The sequence below is a fragment of the Gorilla gorilla genome, chromosome 1 (genome assembly GCF_029281585.2).
Source record: "Gorilla gorilla gorilla isolate KB3781 chromosome 1, NHGRI_mGorGor1-v2.1_pri, whole genome shotgun sequence".
Classification (NCBI taxonomy): Eukaryota; Metazoa; Chordata; class Mammalia; order Primates; family Hominidae; genus Gorilla; species Gorilla gorilla.
In genome coordinates this window covers 128,884,824-128,902,055 of record NC_073224.2, presented here as the reverse complement: position 1 = coordinate 128,902,055, position 17,232 = coordinate 128,884,824, and the positions used below count along the sequence as shown (strand labels likewise).

Genomic DNA, 17,232 nt, shown 5'->3' with positions numbered 1-17,232 from the left:
GGTTTTTAAATTTCTTTTTATCATTATATTCTGGTATTTTAAATTTTTACTAGGATAGGAGGTTCTGGAGATATTACATTGGCTTTGTGAAGTATAGACATATGGTTGGGCTCTGAGTATTGGCACCCTAATGCCCATCACCATTTCTAGGCATCTCTTCATAATTCTTTCAGAAAGCAAGACCATTGCCAACTTTAGGAATTTGCTACAAGGGAATATTCTGAAACAAAAACCAAAAAACCCCAGTAGCACTATGAGATTCTGTTTTCTGAAAGATTTGGGAAGAAGGGTAAAGAGTTTAATCTGTCAGGGTTATAAGAGGGGAAAAAAACTTGATGGAATGTGAGAAAGATTTATAAAATTGAACATATACTAAACGAAATTGGTTCTTAACCTTAGCCCCTCCTCCCAAATCCTGCAGAAACAATTGGGAGGAGACAGTGATTGACGTGTTGGGAGAAGTCAGAGAGTAGCCTCGGCCTTCCCCCATTTCTGGTGGGAAAGTTGCTGGCTTAGTAGGAGCCATGTGATTACATGGCTTTTAGGGAAAGACAATGTATAACCTTAAAAAAAAAATTTCATGGATTTTCCTTATAAGTTTTCACCTTTTTGTCTTCCTTTTGTATAGCAAATCCAGTTTGCTGATGACATGCAGGAGTTCACCAAATTCCCCACCAAAACTGGCCGAAGATCTTTGTCTCGCTCGATCTCACAGTCCTCCACTGACAGCTACAGTTCAGGTAGGTGTGAATGAACTCCATGTCCTCTCTAATCTCTCTTCCCTGTTTGCTACCAGTGCTCTTCACTTAGCAATCTGAAAATACCTCATGTTATGACTGCCCACCTTTGTGCTGAAAACTGTTAGTGGCTGGGCAGTGGGAATGTTCTGCAGCCAAGCTAGTAGCTGGGGAAGCTTTTGTCGACTCGAGACTTTCTTCCCCCTGGCTGTCTATGTGTGTGGTCTGTGGCCAGTGCCCAGTTGGTAGGACTGGGCTAGTTCCCATTCCCACATTGATCCGCCCATTTCAAAAGGAAGAAATCAATGCTATTTTGGCTGACAGAATTGGCCTTAAAAAAGAAGTGCATTTTGAAGCACGATTTCTTTGTGTAAAATATCCCCTGTCACCTATCTCTTTCTTTCTTGTCTCCAAGACTGCTTAGATTGTAACAATAAAATTAGTATTTTGGCTTCTCTTATTTATTAGGTTATTCTTTCTGTTGGGATATCCTCCCCTGTTAGCCTCTGGAGCAGGAAAGATTCAGACTACTGTAATGTGACTCCAGCTCTGTTTGTTTTTAGTTCTCTCCTCCTGTCTTAACTCTCTGTAAATAAAGTCTTTTTCTGTTTTGTATTGTGTCTTTCCCAACTATAGAGCATGTATTAGAAAATTAGCATGGAAAAGAATATAGAATCTTGGCAGATGAATACAGGAGAAAACATTAGGGACATCTAATGGGGCATCCAATACAACCTTGTCATTGTTTAACTGAAGACTCATTGTTAAAAGATTAAGAGGTTACAGATTGCTATTAATGTCAGCAGAGATATTTGTACCAAAAGCCATTCATTGTCCTTTGCCAGAATACCTTTTGCATTGTGTTATCAACATTAAGGATTAACATAAATGAAAAGCTGTTATATATGATCCTGGAGTGACAGATAAAAAGTGGTGTGTGACAAGCAGGCTAACTATAGCCAAGAAAGAAGAAAAATTAATTGTGAAAAATTGAGTTATGAGAGGAAGAACGATAAAACGACTGAAGAAGGCTTTTAAAAAGTCTTCAAAGATCTTGACGGCCATGTTACAGAAATGTATCAGAGCCTTTTAAAAAGCTTAGTGATATGGTTAAAATGTCATAGTGGGGAAGATAATCTTTAGTAGTATTTGTGTTAGCTGGACAGGAGGAGGACCTGTACATAGAAGTCAGTCAGTGAGAGAGTCCAGGTATACTAGCAGAAACCGTGATGAGCAAAGTACTCAATTCAGAGAGGAAAGAAGTGATTTGAGAGGTAAGGAATGATTGTTGTATATCGTCTTGCATATCTGTCAGATAAGTGGTATTTTTAGCTTTTATGTGAAACCACTTTTTAAAGTTGATCATTTTGACAGACTTTCCCAGGGCTATCAATAGAACCAGAGCTGTTTGCCTTTTGTGCCATTTCTTTCTTTCTCTATTCCTTGAGCACAACTTAGTGTAAAATCCCTTGTAAGACTATCTTATCACTTTTGTCTATATCCATGGTTCTCAAAGTGTGATCCTCTGACTAGCAGCATCAGCAACACCTGGTAACTTGTTGGCACTACTAATGCTTAGGTGCCACTCCATACCTGCCAAATGGGAAACTGGCCACAGGGTCTAGCAATATATGTTTTAACAAACCTTCCATGTGATCCTGATAGACGCTTGAATTTGAGAACCAGTGATCTATAGAAATAGCATTCCTTATCTGCCCTAAATTATTCTTCTGTTTTTGCCAGGTCTGGTTCCAATCCAGATGGGACCAAGTACCTCTATTATCTGGGATTACTATAGCTGCAGGTTTATAATCAGTGGTCCCTTGTCACAGGCACTGATGGCACAGTATTGTTAGGGTGGGTGAAAGAGCTGCAACATGGAAGTACCCACAACAGTTTCATTCATACCACCTATTAGAACCTAGAGGAGCAGAACTGAGAGTGTTGTAAAAGGTAGCTCCAATTAAGGGTGTTCCCTTAACTTAAATGAAAGTCCCTTGGGGACTACACTCTGTAGAGTTGGGGACCACTGAGGTTTTTCTATCCTTGTTTTTTTCTTTCCTGGCTCTAGCTGCATCCTACACAGATAGCTCTGATGATGAGGTTTCTCCCCGAGAGAAGCAGCAAACCAACTCCAAGGGCAGCAGCAATTTCTGTGTGAAGAACATCAAGCAGGCAGAATTTGGACGCCGGGAGATTGAGATTGCAGAGCAAGGTAAAGAAAGGGAGTGGGTTAGGGGACCAGAAACAACCCTCTTGTTGGCCATCAGAATCCACAAATAACTTAAGACTTGAAAGCTGACTTGAAAGTATACTGGGAAGAAAGACAGTATTATGGACTTTCGGATAAACACTTCTCTCTCTATGGAACTTAAGTCTTGGGATTTTGTTCTCTCTTCCTTCTGTTCTCAGCATGTGGTGATTACACACAGAGTAGTTTCTGTTTTCCTCCTTGCCCCACCCCACCACTGTATTCAAAGATCTACATGGTAGAATTGACAAGTCCTAGATCACTACGTGGTAGTTGGTTATATGGGATCTTACTATAGCTGCCAATGGCAGAGACCCAGATTGCCCAGAAGCAGCTGATGAGGAAGGGTTTTAAGGTAAGGATGTGGTGACCTAGAGTCTTGTTTGGTCCTGAGCACCCTCTGCTGGAGCAGAGTAAAAGTGACTGACAGTTAAATCTTGGTTTCTCTACCCCAGCCACTCCCAGTAAGGTCCTCTTTACTCTTGTGTTGTTTACACATTGAAGGCATGTTCTATACTGAGAGAGAATAGAGAAACCAAACAGACTGACGGGACATGGTAAGACAGCATAGAAAAACAGAAGTTAGTGGTTTCAGCTGAGGGTACAGTCTTTCTGGTCTGATGATTATATATAGGAATCTATTAGCCAATGCCTTAACTATTTTCCCCTCTTCCCAAATGAATGATGAGACTCACCCTTCATTTTGATCAGTTTTAAGGATTTACTTCATTCTCTGTTCAGTCCTCTGTGTATAAAGCTGAAGCAGTAGAGGAAGAGAGAAACTCCAAGTGGTTGCATGACTGCTCTCCACTATTACTATGCCATTGAAGCTGCCAGTCGTCATGGAAATAGGCTTAAAGTTTTTCTGCCTCATCTCACCATATCTCAACAGATCCAGACCAGCCCTGGGGCAGGAACTGGTGATACTGCTAGTGCAGACCTAGCTCAAATCCTCTGTTCTTTCACAGACATGTCTGCTCTGATTTCACTCAGGAAACGTGCTCAGGGGGAGAAGCCCTTGGCTGGTGCTAAAATAGTGGGCTGTACACACATCACAGCCCAGACAGCGGTGAGTTTGTGGGAAGAAAAGAGGGACTTCTGATAAGGGGAAGAAAGAAATCAATTTTTTTTTTCACTTTTCCTTTCCTAACTCGCCAACCTCCAAATGCTAACTATTAGTAGGATCTCCCTGTTACACAATAATGGGGTTTTCTGGGGTTTTTTTTAATATGTAAACCCACTTTCAGCAAACTTGACCTAGGAAAGTCTAGATTTGCAAACATATGATTGTTATAAAATGTTATAAAGACTTTTAGAAACCTATGTTTTATGCAAAGTTAAATACCAGTGCACCACCTCGCTGGAGTACACCCTTTTGTAACTCCAGTGTAGTGCCTGTTGGTGCAGAGTTGATAGGTATTGCTATCTTGATGAGGCTTGCTCTCCATTCCTGGGTGGCCCTTCTCTTCCTCACCCTGTCTTCCTACACCTCTACACAGGTGTTGATTGAGACACTCTGTGCCCTGGGGGCTCAGTGCCGCTGGTCTGCTTGTAACATCTACTCAACTCAGAATGAAGTAGCTGCAGCACTGGCTGAGGCTGGTAAGTTCGGTTTTTTCCCACCAACTTTGCCCCAAAATAGTTATCCAAACATATAACTTTTTTGTATCAAAATTGTCATTACAATATCATATATGTCTAGAGGCTGTAAAATTGTGCATGATAAAAACCTCAACAGGAAGAAAGTGGATAATAAAAGTAAGATGGATATCCATGATGGAATATTATGTAGTCATTAAAAATGGCCTTTGAAAATAATCTAATGGCATGGGGTCATGCCCAGTTCTAGTGTTAGTTGAACGAGGAAGAATGTTAAACTATATAAGTGCCATCAATTTTGTGAGAGAGCACAAGTAAGAAGTACCTTTTATATTGATAGTGCATTAAATAATTTGGTATTCAGTATGGCATTGAAAATATATGAGCTATTTGTGAGTTTAATTAAACGTAAAATAATTTTTTATTATTCAGGCCAGGCCTGGTGGCCCACGCCTATAATCCCAGCACTTTGGGAGGCTGAGGTGGGCAGATCACTCAAGGCCAAGAGTTCAAGGACGGTCTGGCCAACATGGTGAAACCCCACCTCTACTAAAAATACAAAAGTTAGCCGGGAGTGGTGGTGTGCGCCTGTAATCTCAGCTACTCAGGAGGCTGAGGTAGGAGAATCACTTGAACCTGGGAGGCAGAGGCTGCAGTGATCCAAGATCATGCCACTGCACTGCAGCCTGGGCGACAGAGTGAAACTCCATCTCAAAAATTAATAACAGTAATAATAATTTTTATTATTCAAATATTCAGAAGAAAATCACCATGAAGTTTCTTTAAGGACCTCTCATCTTTCCTTTTTTTTTTTTTTTTCTTAAGATGGAGTCTTACTCTGTTGCCCAGGCTGGAGTGCAATGGCGCAGTCTTGGCTCACGGCAACCCCTGCCTCCTGGGTTCAAGTGATTCTCATGCCTCAGCCTCCTGAGTAGCTGGGATTGCAGTGGCATGCCACCACACCCAGCTAATTTTTGTATTTTTAGTAGAGATGGGGTTTCACCATGTTGGCCAGGCTGGTCTCAAACTCCTGACCTCAAGTGATCTGCCTGCCTTGGCCTCCCAAAGTGCTGGGATTACAGGCGTGAGATACCACACCCAGCCGGACCTCTCATCTTTTTAAGATCCTCAGAAAGCAACTTTATAATACTTATGGGTTTTTTTGTTTATTCTTTTCTGATAAGTGTTCACTGCAAAAAATTTAGGAAGTTCCCCAAAACCCTACAATCCCACTACATAGAGTATTTGATTAATGTTTTTCCTTTTCCTTTTTTCTACTTTACATAAATTCTAATATGTATACAGTTTTATAACCTAAATACAATATTTTCAGACGTAGTTTTCCATGTCACTGAAAACTTTGACAGCATCATTTGTAATACTCATTCATATGGCTATGTGATTTTACCTCACTGTTTTCCTAATGGAGAACATTTAGGTTGTTTCAAGATGTTTACTAATATCAATAATGCTCCAGTTAACAACTTTTATTAATTCCCACTTCATTTTATCTCCTTCTAAGTATAAAATTAGCCCAGAGAAAGGAACACTTTAAGGTTCCAAACTACTTTTAAAGCAAAAATTCCTTAATTTCTTAACCTAATTAATTTCTGAACCAAAAGTGATTCTTTGACTTTTGGCTCTGAATTTTTTCCCTTCTGAAATTGTTTCTTTTGCCTTTTTCTCTTCACATGGATCTCAGAAAGTGATTTGGTACAGGACACTCCTCAAAGGAGGAATCAGCTGATTCATTTCTGTCTCTACAGGAGTTGCAGTGTTCGCTTGGAAGGGCGAGTCAGAAGATGACTTCTGGTGGTGTATTGACCGCTGTGTGAACATGGATGGGTGGCAGGCCAACATGGTAATAATGCATATACATCCTACACTTTGACAATAGATTTATTTCCTTTTTTTCCCTCAAAGCATGGTTCCCTAAATATGTTTTGGATGTTTGGTCTTATGCACTGACTTTGTTGCTAAAGTGTTTAGCTTGATACCTATTCAGAATGGGTCTGAGTACTGAATGGAAAGGTGGGGGAAGGGTAAGACTAGCTGAACACATGGCTCAAACACACCAGAACAAAATAGTGGTGCTTCTTTGGAGTAGGATTCTGCTTTCTTTCCTTCCTGCCCCAGTTCTCCTTTTGCATTCAAAGGGGCTATATATTTCAAGACTCTAGACTAAAAATGAGTCTGTGACTAGCTTAATACTCATCACTGTAGCCTAAAGCAAACCTAGGAATCCTTTTAACCATTTTACACCAACAAATTTGACTGTATTTCCACTCTCTAAGCCTGCTCTAAGGAGCTCTGAGGAGTACTCTTCCAAAACATACAGGGCTCTCTTACTAGTACAGAAAGTGGGTTCAAAGTTCCCCCCAGCCCTAGCAGCCTGAATGCCCATAGAAGTCTTCTGGCTGTTCTATAGATCCTGGATGATGGGGGAGACTTAACCCACTGGGTTTATAAGAAGTATCCAAACGTGTTTAAGAAGATCCGAGGCATTGTGGAAGAGAGCGTGACTGGTGTTCACAGGTAACAGATTCTGGAGTAGCTGCCCCTTGTGTCCTTGCCTCAGCAAACTCTTCTGGTCTCTGTTAGGCTTTAGGACTGTGTTTCAGACTTATAACTAAATGGGAATATCTTCATTAGATAAAACTTTTGAGTTTTTACTTTTGAAAAATCAAGTTGATCCTAGAAGGAAGTTATTTCAGGTTCTAGTTCATACATTTTTCTCTCCCATTTACTCCATTGAGTGATTCTCAACTAGTGTTGAGGGGCGGGTAGGGAATAAATGTATCTTGAAAAACTGTATTCAATATTGTATTATCATTTTATATTTGAAATATGAAAAACAATCCTATTGTAAAACTACATGTTATACACATTACAAAAAGTAAAACTGGGCAAAATATTCTTGGCTTGTTGGAATACTGAAAAGATATCTGAAAGAGTGTTTCTTGGGGGCACATTGCGCATGCTTACTCACACACACACGGAACCATATCAGAATCATTGATAGTCTTTGTTTATCAGAAGTAGGCATGGGTTTCTATTGAAAAATGCTGATCAAAGGAAATAACACTCCCTATAAAGGGAAGAGAAGTACATTTCTTCAACTGAAAGGCTTTTTTTTTTTCTTCCAAAAAAGGGGTAAAGGGAGAAGAAAATGAAAAGAAGTGTGGAGGGATGACAAGGAAATAATCATGTTTTCTAATATCCTTGGGCAATAAATGAGACTGGGAAGGGCAGCATGGAACTTGAAGAGAATTAGGCAGATTTTGCCACAAATTATGTTGTGCCAGCTAACTTGGTTTTTGTTTGTTTTTGTGACCTCTTCTCCCTTTAGGCTATATCAGCTCTCCAAAGCTGGGAAGCTCTGTGTTCCGGCCATGAACGTCAATGATTCTGTTACCAAACAGAAGTTTGATAACTTGTACTGCTGCCGAGAATCCATTTTGGATGGGTAGGTTGAATGTATATTTATTCAAACTTCTAGGGGCTCTGGTCTTCCTTTGGCTTTAAAAGTTTATTAGAGGGACCATTTCATACTGAGCTCAACCAGCTTCCAATTGATATTCTCATGGGCATTGGCCCACACTTTTAACTTTGTGAAGAGGGACTGAGTTTGAGCTATTAACGTTTGAGTTGAGCCCTTGTCTGTTTCCACACAGCCTGAAGAGGACCACAGATGTGATGTTTGGTGGGAAACAAGTGGTGGTGTGTGGCTATGGTGAGGTAAATAGCTGGGTCTCAGTGTCTCTTTCTTTTTGTGTACTTATTAGAAATATTGGGTAAAGGAGGCTTGTGCTGTCAATCTAAAGTCACTGATACAAGGTTTAAATTTTTTTAGATAATGTATCTCAAACAATAGCAAAAGCCTTTTATTCAGATTTATGAATAGAAACATACAAAATGAATTGAGTTTTCAGATTTTACCATTTTGCCTTGTGGAATAGATACTAGTATCATCTTCCCCAATTATAACAATAACCTTTAATGAGACTTAATTCAAGTGAATATATAGCATTTTAGCCCCACAAGTGACTTGCAGTAGAATTAAGGGTGGAATCTGAAATGGCATATAGTTGAATATCTCCAAACTGGAATAGGTCACAGATTTTGTTGTCTTCAGCAATGACCCAAGAAGTTCCTAAGCTACGAGGGTATCCTTGAGTAGATTCTTCTCAAGTAAGAGAATAAGAAATTAGAGGTTCCTTAGAGTAAGTTGCTTTTGCTTAGTCTTGTTTCCCTGATGAAAACTGCTGTGCAAAGCCCCAGTCCTTCCTATGACATGTCTGCTAAATTACCTCTCTAACTGAGGTTCACAACATAATCTGGGTCTGTTTCTGTTCTGCTTGGGATTGGAGCGTCTGTGCAGCTGCTCACCAGATGACAGGCTATTTCATGAAGGTTAATTCCTGTCTCACAAATAACCTACCTACCCTAAATATCCATGACTTAATGAACCTAACGACTTGACCTTTCTTTTGTTCTGCAGGTAGGCAAGGGCTGCTGTGCTGCTCTCAAAGCTCTTGGAGCAATTGTCTACATTACCGAAATCGACCCCATCTGTGCTCTGCAGGCCTGGTAAGAACAGAGTGATAATACTATTAGATTCACTCTAGGTACTTTATGTTATTGAGAGTTCATAATTGAGTATATTAATCATTTTTGCAGAAATCACCTAGGGGAAGAGAAGGCTAGGACTGCTCTGTTCTTCTCACTCTAACCCTAGGGATCTCTGAGAGCCTCTTGGCATTTTTCCTTCCTAGAGGGAGCCTTGGGGACTCTGAAGAGGCCAGTGTATATAGTTTAGCACAGCTTATCACTCACCATTCCTGTGAGGTGGCACTGGATCCAACTAGAAGGGGATCTTGTCTCATTTCATGACCATCTTCCCTCCCACTGCTTTCTTGCTTTACTCATAGTGTTCCTTTCTTTTCTTCCAGCATGGATGGGTTCAGGGTGGTAAAGCTAAATGAAGTCATCCGGCAAGTCGATGTCGTAATAACTTGCACAGGTAAATAACTTGCATAGAGAAGTGTTTATTCAGAGGCTAAATCTTGAAAGTAGTCTGAGTGACTTTCATACAAAGGAGGTGAGACCTCTGTTCAGTATAAAGGTCTCAGAACTAGAATAAGCTATCAGAACCTTAACATGTTTTCCAGAGTAAAAAACTTTTTTCCCTGGTGACTTTTTATACTGCTTGATCTGAAGACCAGATAGCCTAAGGAGCGGTTATGCATGTCTTCTCTCAGAATGTCTACATGTTCTTTAATGCCAGCAAGCCTCTTGTCTCCTATGTTCTACCTGAAAGCCAGCCAGTACCTTTGTTGCCCGGCATCTCTTTCCTTAACCACCCATCTTTTCTTTTAGGAAATAAGAATGTAGTGACACGGGAGCACTTGGATCGCATGAAAAACAGTTGTATCGTATGCAATATGGGCCACTCCAACACAGAAATCGATGTGGTAAGGCTTCTCTCATTTGTTGCTAGGCATTTCTCTACTACCTTTCATTAATAACCATAGTCAACTGTGCTTTCTTCCTTTCAGACCAGCCTCCGCACTCCGGAGCTGACGTGGGAGCGAGTACGTTCTCAGGTGGACCATGTCATCTGGCCAGATGGCAAACGAGTTGTCCTCCTGGCAGAGGTACACACAGAGAAGGACCCTGGCAGAGCAGCACAAGCAGAGTAGTTAAATCCATGAGGGGAGAGGGGAGGGAAACAAATATTGGGCCTGTGTTTCCCTGAATTTTATCTTTGGAGAGAGAGATATTTCACAAATTGGTCCCCAAAATAAAACCACTTTAAAAAAATCTACTTTTTACTAAGTAACACTATTTCCTAACCACAGCTGATTCTTTAACCTTTCAGACTCAGATGGATTTGCAGAAAATAGGAAAAAGCCTAGAGTCCTGATCTGGAACTGTAATTCTTCCTCTTCCAACTGAGTCTAGAGGGGTGTAAAGTCCTCTCCCGCTTTGGCTTGACTTGTATGCCATTGGAATCTGAGACAGAGCTCATCCCAGGGCTCTCTCTTACCTTTCCAGGGTCGTCTACTCAATTTGAGCTGCTCCACAGTTCCCACCTTTGTTCTGTCCATCACAGCCACAACACAGGTATGTGGCAAAATGCCTGCTTACACTGCACTGCAATTTGTGGAACTGGGCGTAGATCAGTTCCAGTGAGGGTGTACTGTACTATGTTCTCATCATCCTATTCTTTTTTTATGTAATAAATTGTGGAAACAGGTATTCTTAAGTATAGAAAAGAGTCACTAAGTCAGTATTCGTTGAATTGGCTGTTTTAGTTGAGAATATAATGTTCCAGCTTAGTTTTATTTGATTTGGTCTTTTGTTAGGAACTAAACAAAAACAACAAATCCTCTTAGGATGTGTGCTGCCCTTTAGTATAGGCAAAGTCCTAGGCGCTGTGACTGTGGTAGATCACTGTAGTACTTACCCAAATGCTGTTAAACCTGGTTTTATTTTTATGTGCCTGTCTAAGAAATATTTTTGTGCTTTCTGGCCTTCTTTTCCCACCTTAGGCTTTGGCACTGATAGAACTCTATAATGCACCCGAGGGACGATACAAGCAGGATGTGTACTTGCTTCCTAAGAAAATGGGTGAGTGAAAAACAGTGGAAATCTATGCAGACAGCTGCATAGTTTGGTAAAATGACTGCCATGAAAGGCATTGGATTTAGAGTCAGAGTTCCAATTCCTGTTCCTGTGCTTACTGGTTGTTTGACCTCAGGACAAGTTCTAATCTCCATGATCCTCAGTTTCTTGATTGGTAAAATGAGAATAATACTACATACATTGTAGAATTGTGTGAGACTCACAGCTAATGAGTAACAGTGCTTAACACAATGGTTTAGGGAGATATTCTTACTCTAAGTAGCCTTATGAAGTTCAGTAAACTTCCCAGTGCAGCTGAGTACATACAGCCTTGGAACAAAATGAGAGAAACAAACACAGGTTTTATTGTGCATTTTCTGTGAGGATATGCAAACCATCCAATCTCTTGTAAGCAACCCATGCTGTGTTCATGTGACATAATACATCATCTCTAGTCCTTTACCTTTCTGCACGGTGTACCCATCTCCCATATCTCCTTGGCTAGCCCAAATCCCTGACTTCTTAATGCTAAAATACTTCTTGCTCTCCTCTCCTCCAATAGCTTACTTCAGACTTTTTTTTCAGTGTATAATTATAAAAGGGAAGCTTATCTATGGAAAAGTAAAAATTCTGTGCCGACTACCTTAGAAATTCATGATCCTAAGATCCATGGATCTTATCCTAAATGAGTGTTACTGACACAGGGTCTTTCTAGCTTACTGGTGTCCACTTTGATTGCTAATTTGACTATAATCTAGTTAAGGAGGTTGCTGCAGGAAGGTAGGAGTAGCATGTGACATGTGGGCCACTGCAGGGAAGCCCCCTGCTTTGCCAGAGAAGGATAGAGAGGTAAAAGCCCACTCCCTTTTGTTACCCTGGTAAGTGGCTTTTCTGAACGCACTGGACATGTGCTGAGAGAAGCACCCTGCCCAGAAAGGCAGCTTTGAGGTTTTTTTTTTTTTATTAAGCAAATATTTCAAGTTGTGGATTCTTTCAGAGTTATTCCATCCCTTGTCTGCTTTCTTAAAAAAGCTTCAAATGAAAATGGGAAGTTATAACTTGAGAGACATTTTGAAAAGGAGTCTGCTCTCCTGCCACTTTGCTCTTCCTAGATGAATACGTTGCCAGCTTGCATCTGCCATCATTTGATGCCCACCTTACAGAGCTGACAGATGACCAAGCAAAATATCTGGGACTCAACAAAAATGGGCCATTCAAACCTAATTATTACAGGTAACCTGGGGAGAAGCAAGTGAAAAGCTCTTTTTCCCAGTATTAAACCAAGCAGGTTAGCCTGTTTCTGACATAAAGATCAAATGTTGTACCTGATTTTGAAGAATACAAGAAATCTGTTCCAGGCCAGGCAGGGTGGCTCACGCCTGTAATCCCAGCACTTTGAGAGGCCTAGGCGATGGATCACTTGAGGTCAGGAGTTCAAGACCAGCCTGGCCAACATGGCGAAACCCTATCTCTTAGCCGGGTGTGGTGGCGGGCACCTGTAATCCCAGTTACTCAGGTGGCTGAGGCACGAGAATCACTTGAACCTGGGAGGCGGAGGTTGCAGTGAGCTGGGATCACGCCACTGCACTCCAGCCTGGGTGATGGAGTGAGACTCTGTCTTAAAAACAAACAAACAAACAAAAAACTGTTCCAGTTAACAAGGTAGATAGAGAAATTGTGGGAGATGTCAGGGAGTTAGGGTTTTTTTGAAATTTTGGAGCCTGGGCCTCACCCCAAGAGATTCTGATATATTTGGTCTGCGATGGGACCAAATTTACAAAACATTATTTTGTAAAACCTCCCCAAATTATTGTAATGTTTAGTCAGGGTTGAAAAAACACTGACTCATTCCCGGGAACAGGCAGTAACACCAGAAATGGCATTGTCAGAGACCCTGTGGAAGAACAAGGGAGACTAGTGCCCTGGGGAATGACTGCAGGGATCCCACCCAGGCTGGGGAGGGGCCCTGGAGAAGGTGCTCTGTTTCCGATTGTTTTTTGGAACTCTCATATGGAAGACATAAGTGTTAACCAATCACTCTCTCTCTTTACAGATACTAATGGACCATACTACCAAGGACCAGTCCACCTGAACCACACACTCTAAAGAAATATTTTTTAAGATAACTTTTATTTTCTTCTTACTCCTTTCCTCTTGATTTTTTTCCTATAATTTCATTCTTGTTTTTTCATCTCATTATCCAAGTTCTGCAGACCACACAGGAACTTGCTTCATGGCTCTTTAGATGAAATAGAAGTTCAGGGTTCCTCACTCTAGTCACTAAAGAAGGGTTTTACTCTCCCAGCCCAGAAAGGTGATTCTTTCTTTACCATTTCTGGGGACTTTAGTCTTAATTAGGTACCTTATTAACAGGAAATGCTAAGGTACCTTCTCTGTGGAACAATCTGCAATGTCTAAATCGCCTTAAAAGAGCCCATTTCTTAGCTGCTGAAGTCAGTGCTCTTTCACTTCTTCAGAGAAGCAGGGATGGTACCTACCCGGCAGGTAGGTTAGATGTAGGTGGTGCATGTTAATTTCCCTTAGAAGTTCCAAGCCCTGTTTCCTGTGTAAAGGTGGTATGTCCAGTTCAGAGATGTGTATAATGAGCATTGCTTGTTAAGATCAGGAGGCCCACTTGGATTTATAGTATATCCCTTCCTCCACTCCCACCAGACTTGCTCATTTTTCTAGTTTTTAACTAGACTACACTCTATTGAGTTTAATTTTGTCCTCTAGGATTTATTTCTGTTGTCCAAAAAAAAAAAAAGAAAAGAAAAATTAAGGAGAATTTTTAGTGTTAATGCTGAGGAATTGCTTGAGTGGTTAGTTGTTACCAATTTCTCTTTTGAACCTTTGGAGCTAAGGGTGCTGAGTCTAGAGAAATGCTAGTCTCAAGCCCTGTTAAGTCCCTCTGTTTCTAGCCCGTAGTTCATAGCATCAGTGAACTGGAGCCATAACAGCAAATTCTATCAGCTGTGTACCATACAGCTTGTGCTGAAGGCGAATTTCTTGAGCCATTACTCAGTATAAAGCACTGAGTTCTATCTTTAGGATTTATCTTTAAGAGCAAATTTCTGGTCAGCTGTGCTTCTGCAACCTAAGATATTTAAAGGGAGGTAGGTGTGGGCAGGAGGAGGAATGATAAATTGGGCCAGGGCAAGAAAAATCTAGCTTCATATAATTTGTCTGGGACTATACACCCTATATAATGTTAGTTTTACAGAAGTAATATGACTTTCGATTGCTACATACCACAAAGAGTTTATGAACTGAGATCATAAAGGGCAACTGATGTGTGAAGAAAGTAGTCAGTACATCCTGGCTCATGCTCTGAAAGAATATCCAGAGAGGCTCTCTCAAAGATCAGGGAGATGTATTCCCATGCCATGCACCCTGCTTCCCAGCATTTCTGCATGGTCAAGTGAGCTTTATGCTCATGAGCTTTAAGTATATAATTATCCAGGATTTTAAATCCTCAACTTGTTCTAGCTTGTGATCCCTCAAAGTTGGGTCATATGTTAGTGCTAGATACTAGAAATTTTCACTTTTCCACTGATCAGAGAGACAGACATTAAAAACAAAAATAGAAGAAAGGAAAGCTTTCACCCTGCAGCTTCTTAGCAGGGGACAATTGTCTTGCCAAAACTTTTTCCCCTTTTCTCTCCCATTTTCTTTTACCCAGTCCCTTCTTACTCCTTGCCAGTGTGACCATGCTTTCTTCTCTGTAGATGTTAACAGTTAAGGCCTATTTTCCTCGGGCACTTAACCAACCAATCAGAACACCACATCTGTTAGGGGAGGTAACCTGGCCAACAGTGTATCCATCACGTTAGCCCTGCTGGAGGGAAGGGACCCACATTCACCTGCCCTCTGACCTGCCCCTTGATCCCATATCTATTACCGTGTCCATAGGAATAATAGGTAAGGGCTCTGTCTCTGTCAAGCCATGTAACAAAGGACACTGTAAAAAAAAAAAAAAAAAGTCTGGCATCAGAGGGAGCATGTGGAGAGCAACTTGGGAAGAACAAGTTCATTTTGTATTGAATGATTTTTAATGAATGCAATATTAATCCTTGCAGATGAGCAATAATCATTAAAATCGATTAAAATGATAAGACCTTATTGGCAGTCTGTATGTGTCATTCTTTGTTGAACAGCAAAACTTCATTAGAACCTGTTTTCTAGGGTGTGACAAGTTATAGGTCAGTAGCATTTAATAGAGATTTGTTGAGGGCCTAATATTTAGAGGCTGGATACAGGATTCTTCAAAGTAATACCTGAAGTTTTGTATGCCTGCTCTGTGCCAAGCACCAGGCCTGGGTACTTTCACTCCTAACTTCCTTCAGGAAGCCGACCTGCTGCTTAAGCCTCAGGGTTCCTCATTTGCATAGTCCTTCTAAGACCTAATTTCTGAAGAATGCCCCCAAAGTTATGTAAGCTTCAGCCTCCTCCCACACCTGTATCCATTTCTGAAGTGGTCTCAGTGTCTTTTTTTTTTTTTTCTCTTTATTTTTTTGAGACAAGGTCTCACTGTCACCCAGGTTGGAGTGCAGTGGCTTGATCTCAGTTCACTGCAACTTCTGCCTTCCGGGCTCAAGTGATCCTCCCACCTCAACCTCCCAAGTAGCTGGGACCACAGTGTCAGCTAATTGTTTGTATTTTTGGTAGAGATGGGGTTTCGCCATGAAATCTAGGCTGATCTAAAACTCCTGGGCTCAAGTGATCCTCCTGCCTCTGCCTCCCAAAGTGCTGGGATTACTGGCCAGTGTCTTCTGATGTAAGAAAGTATTTATCTTGGTCAGTTTCTGCTGCTCCAGCAAAATCCTGAGACTGAGTAATTTATAAAGAACAGAAATTGATATTCTCACAGTTGGAGGCTGGGAAGTCCAAGGTCAAGTCATTGGCAGATTTGGTGTCTGAAGAGGGCTGCTGCCTGCTTCCAAGATGGTACCTCTTATGCATCCTCATATAGCAGAAGGTAGAAGGGCAAAAAGGACCTAACTATTACCTCATATATGCCAAAGTCTGTTTTAGATACTGGGGATACATCAGTTTAAATCAGATGATCTCTTCCTTTGTGGTGTTTACGTAAAATTCCAACAAGATCCAAATTCCTTCCCTTTTTCCTTTACCCACAACTTGGCCAGTAGGTAAGACAGAGCAAGCTAGGGATTCATGTGGATTTGCAGCCTGTGAGTGTGGGTGGTATCCTTGTGGGAACTGGGGATGTAGCTTGGTACAAGGAGTCAGATCCCAAGTGGTGTGGGGAATGCATCTATGCAAGGGATGAATGGCAATGGCAGATTAGTTAGGGATAAGGGATTTTATCACTGTACGTGAAAATATTAAGGGTAGCGGAAGCCAGCTGTCTCATTTTGGAGGAAGGTGTTACACATTGGAAAGGGAAAACACTAGAATGAACTCTGCTGTTGGGTTTGAATAGGAGATGATGGTGTGAAGTCATAAATATCAACCTAGATAAAGAAATACAGATGTCAATGTACGTGTGTGTGTGTGTACAAACACTCCCTAGCTCTCTCTACTAAGCAAGCCTTGGAGCAGCGGTTCCCCTCTTCCCCCAGTGCACATACCTGACCTCGAGGTCTAGGCACTACATTCTCCACCGAAAGAAGCCAGGACTCGTTGGAGAAATGACTGATTCCATGGCAGAGCAAAAAAAAGTACAAGATAAACCAGAAAGCAAGGAAGGCCTTAAAAAAGGATACATAAGCCAGCTGTAAGGGATTTACATGGGGTAAATCTGAGACAACCTGAGCATCAGCATAGTAATGATTTGTAATCCATTGAACAAAATAGAAAACTATGACTCTGCTAATAGAAATGAATGAGTAAGTAAACAAGTTTAATGAGGAATTGTATATGTATATACTTTTTTTCTAATTTATTTATTTATTTATTTTTGAGATGGAGCTTCACTCTGTCACCCAGGCTGGAATGCAATGGCATGATCTTGGCTCACTGCAAACTCTGCCTCCTGGGTTCAAGCGATTCTTGTGC

General features: G+C 41.1%; 1 protein-coding gene across 2 annotated transcripts in view; it reads left to right on the top strand.

Moving 5' to 3' along the window:
• Positions 1-15,336, top strand: part of AHCYL1 (adenosylhomocysteinase like 1) — a 38,959-nt gene extending 23,623 nt beyond the window's left edge. For both annotated transcript variants that reach the window (XM_019014220.3, XM_019014277.3), the window contains exons 2-17: positions 629-740; positions 2,809-2,952; positions 3,957-4,057; positions 4,488-4,590; positions 6,354-6,448; positions 7,016-7,122; positions 7,937-8,053; positions 8,262-8,325; positions 9,089-9,177; positions 9,540-9,610; positions 9,967-10,061; positions 10,146-10,244; positions 10,645-10,713; positions 11,142-11,220; positions 12,327-12,447; positions 13,268-15,336. In XM_019014220.3, coding sequence (XP_018869765.1) covers positions 629-740; positions 2,809-2,952; positions 3,957-4,057; positions 4,488-4,590; positions 6,354-6,448; positions 7,016-7,122; positions 7,937-8,053; positions 8,262-8,325; positions 9,089-9,177; positions 9,540-9,610; positions 9,967-10,061; positions 10,146-10,244; positions 10,645-10,713; positions 11,142-11,220; positions 12,327-12,447; positions 13,268-13,274 — 1,473 coding nt within the window. In that variant the 3' untranslated portion in view covers positions 13,275-15,336. The remainder of the gene's footprint in view (positions 1-628; positions 741-2,808; positions 2,953-3,956; positions 4,058-4,487; positions 4,591-6,353; positions 6,449-7,015; positions 7,123-7,936; positions 8,054-8,261; positions 8,326-9,088; positions 9,178-9,539; positions 9,611-9,966; positions 10,062-10,145; positions 10,245-10,644; positions 10,714-11,141; positions 11,221-12,326; positions 12,448-13,267) is intronic.
• Positions 15,337-17,232: the final 1,896 nt, after the last annotated feature.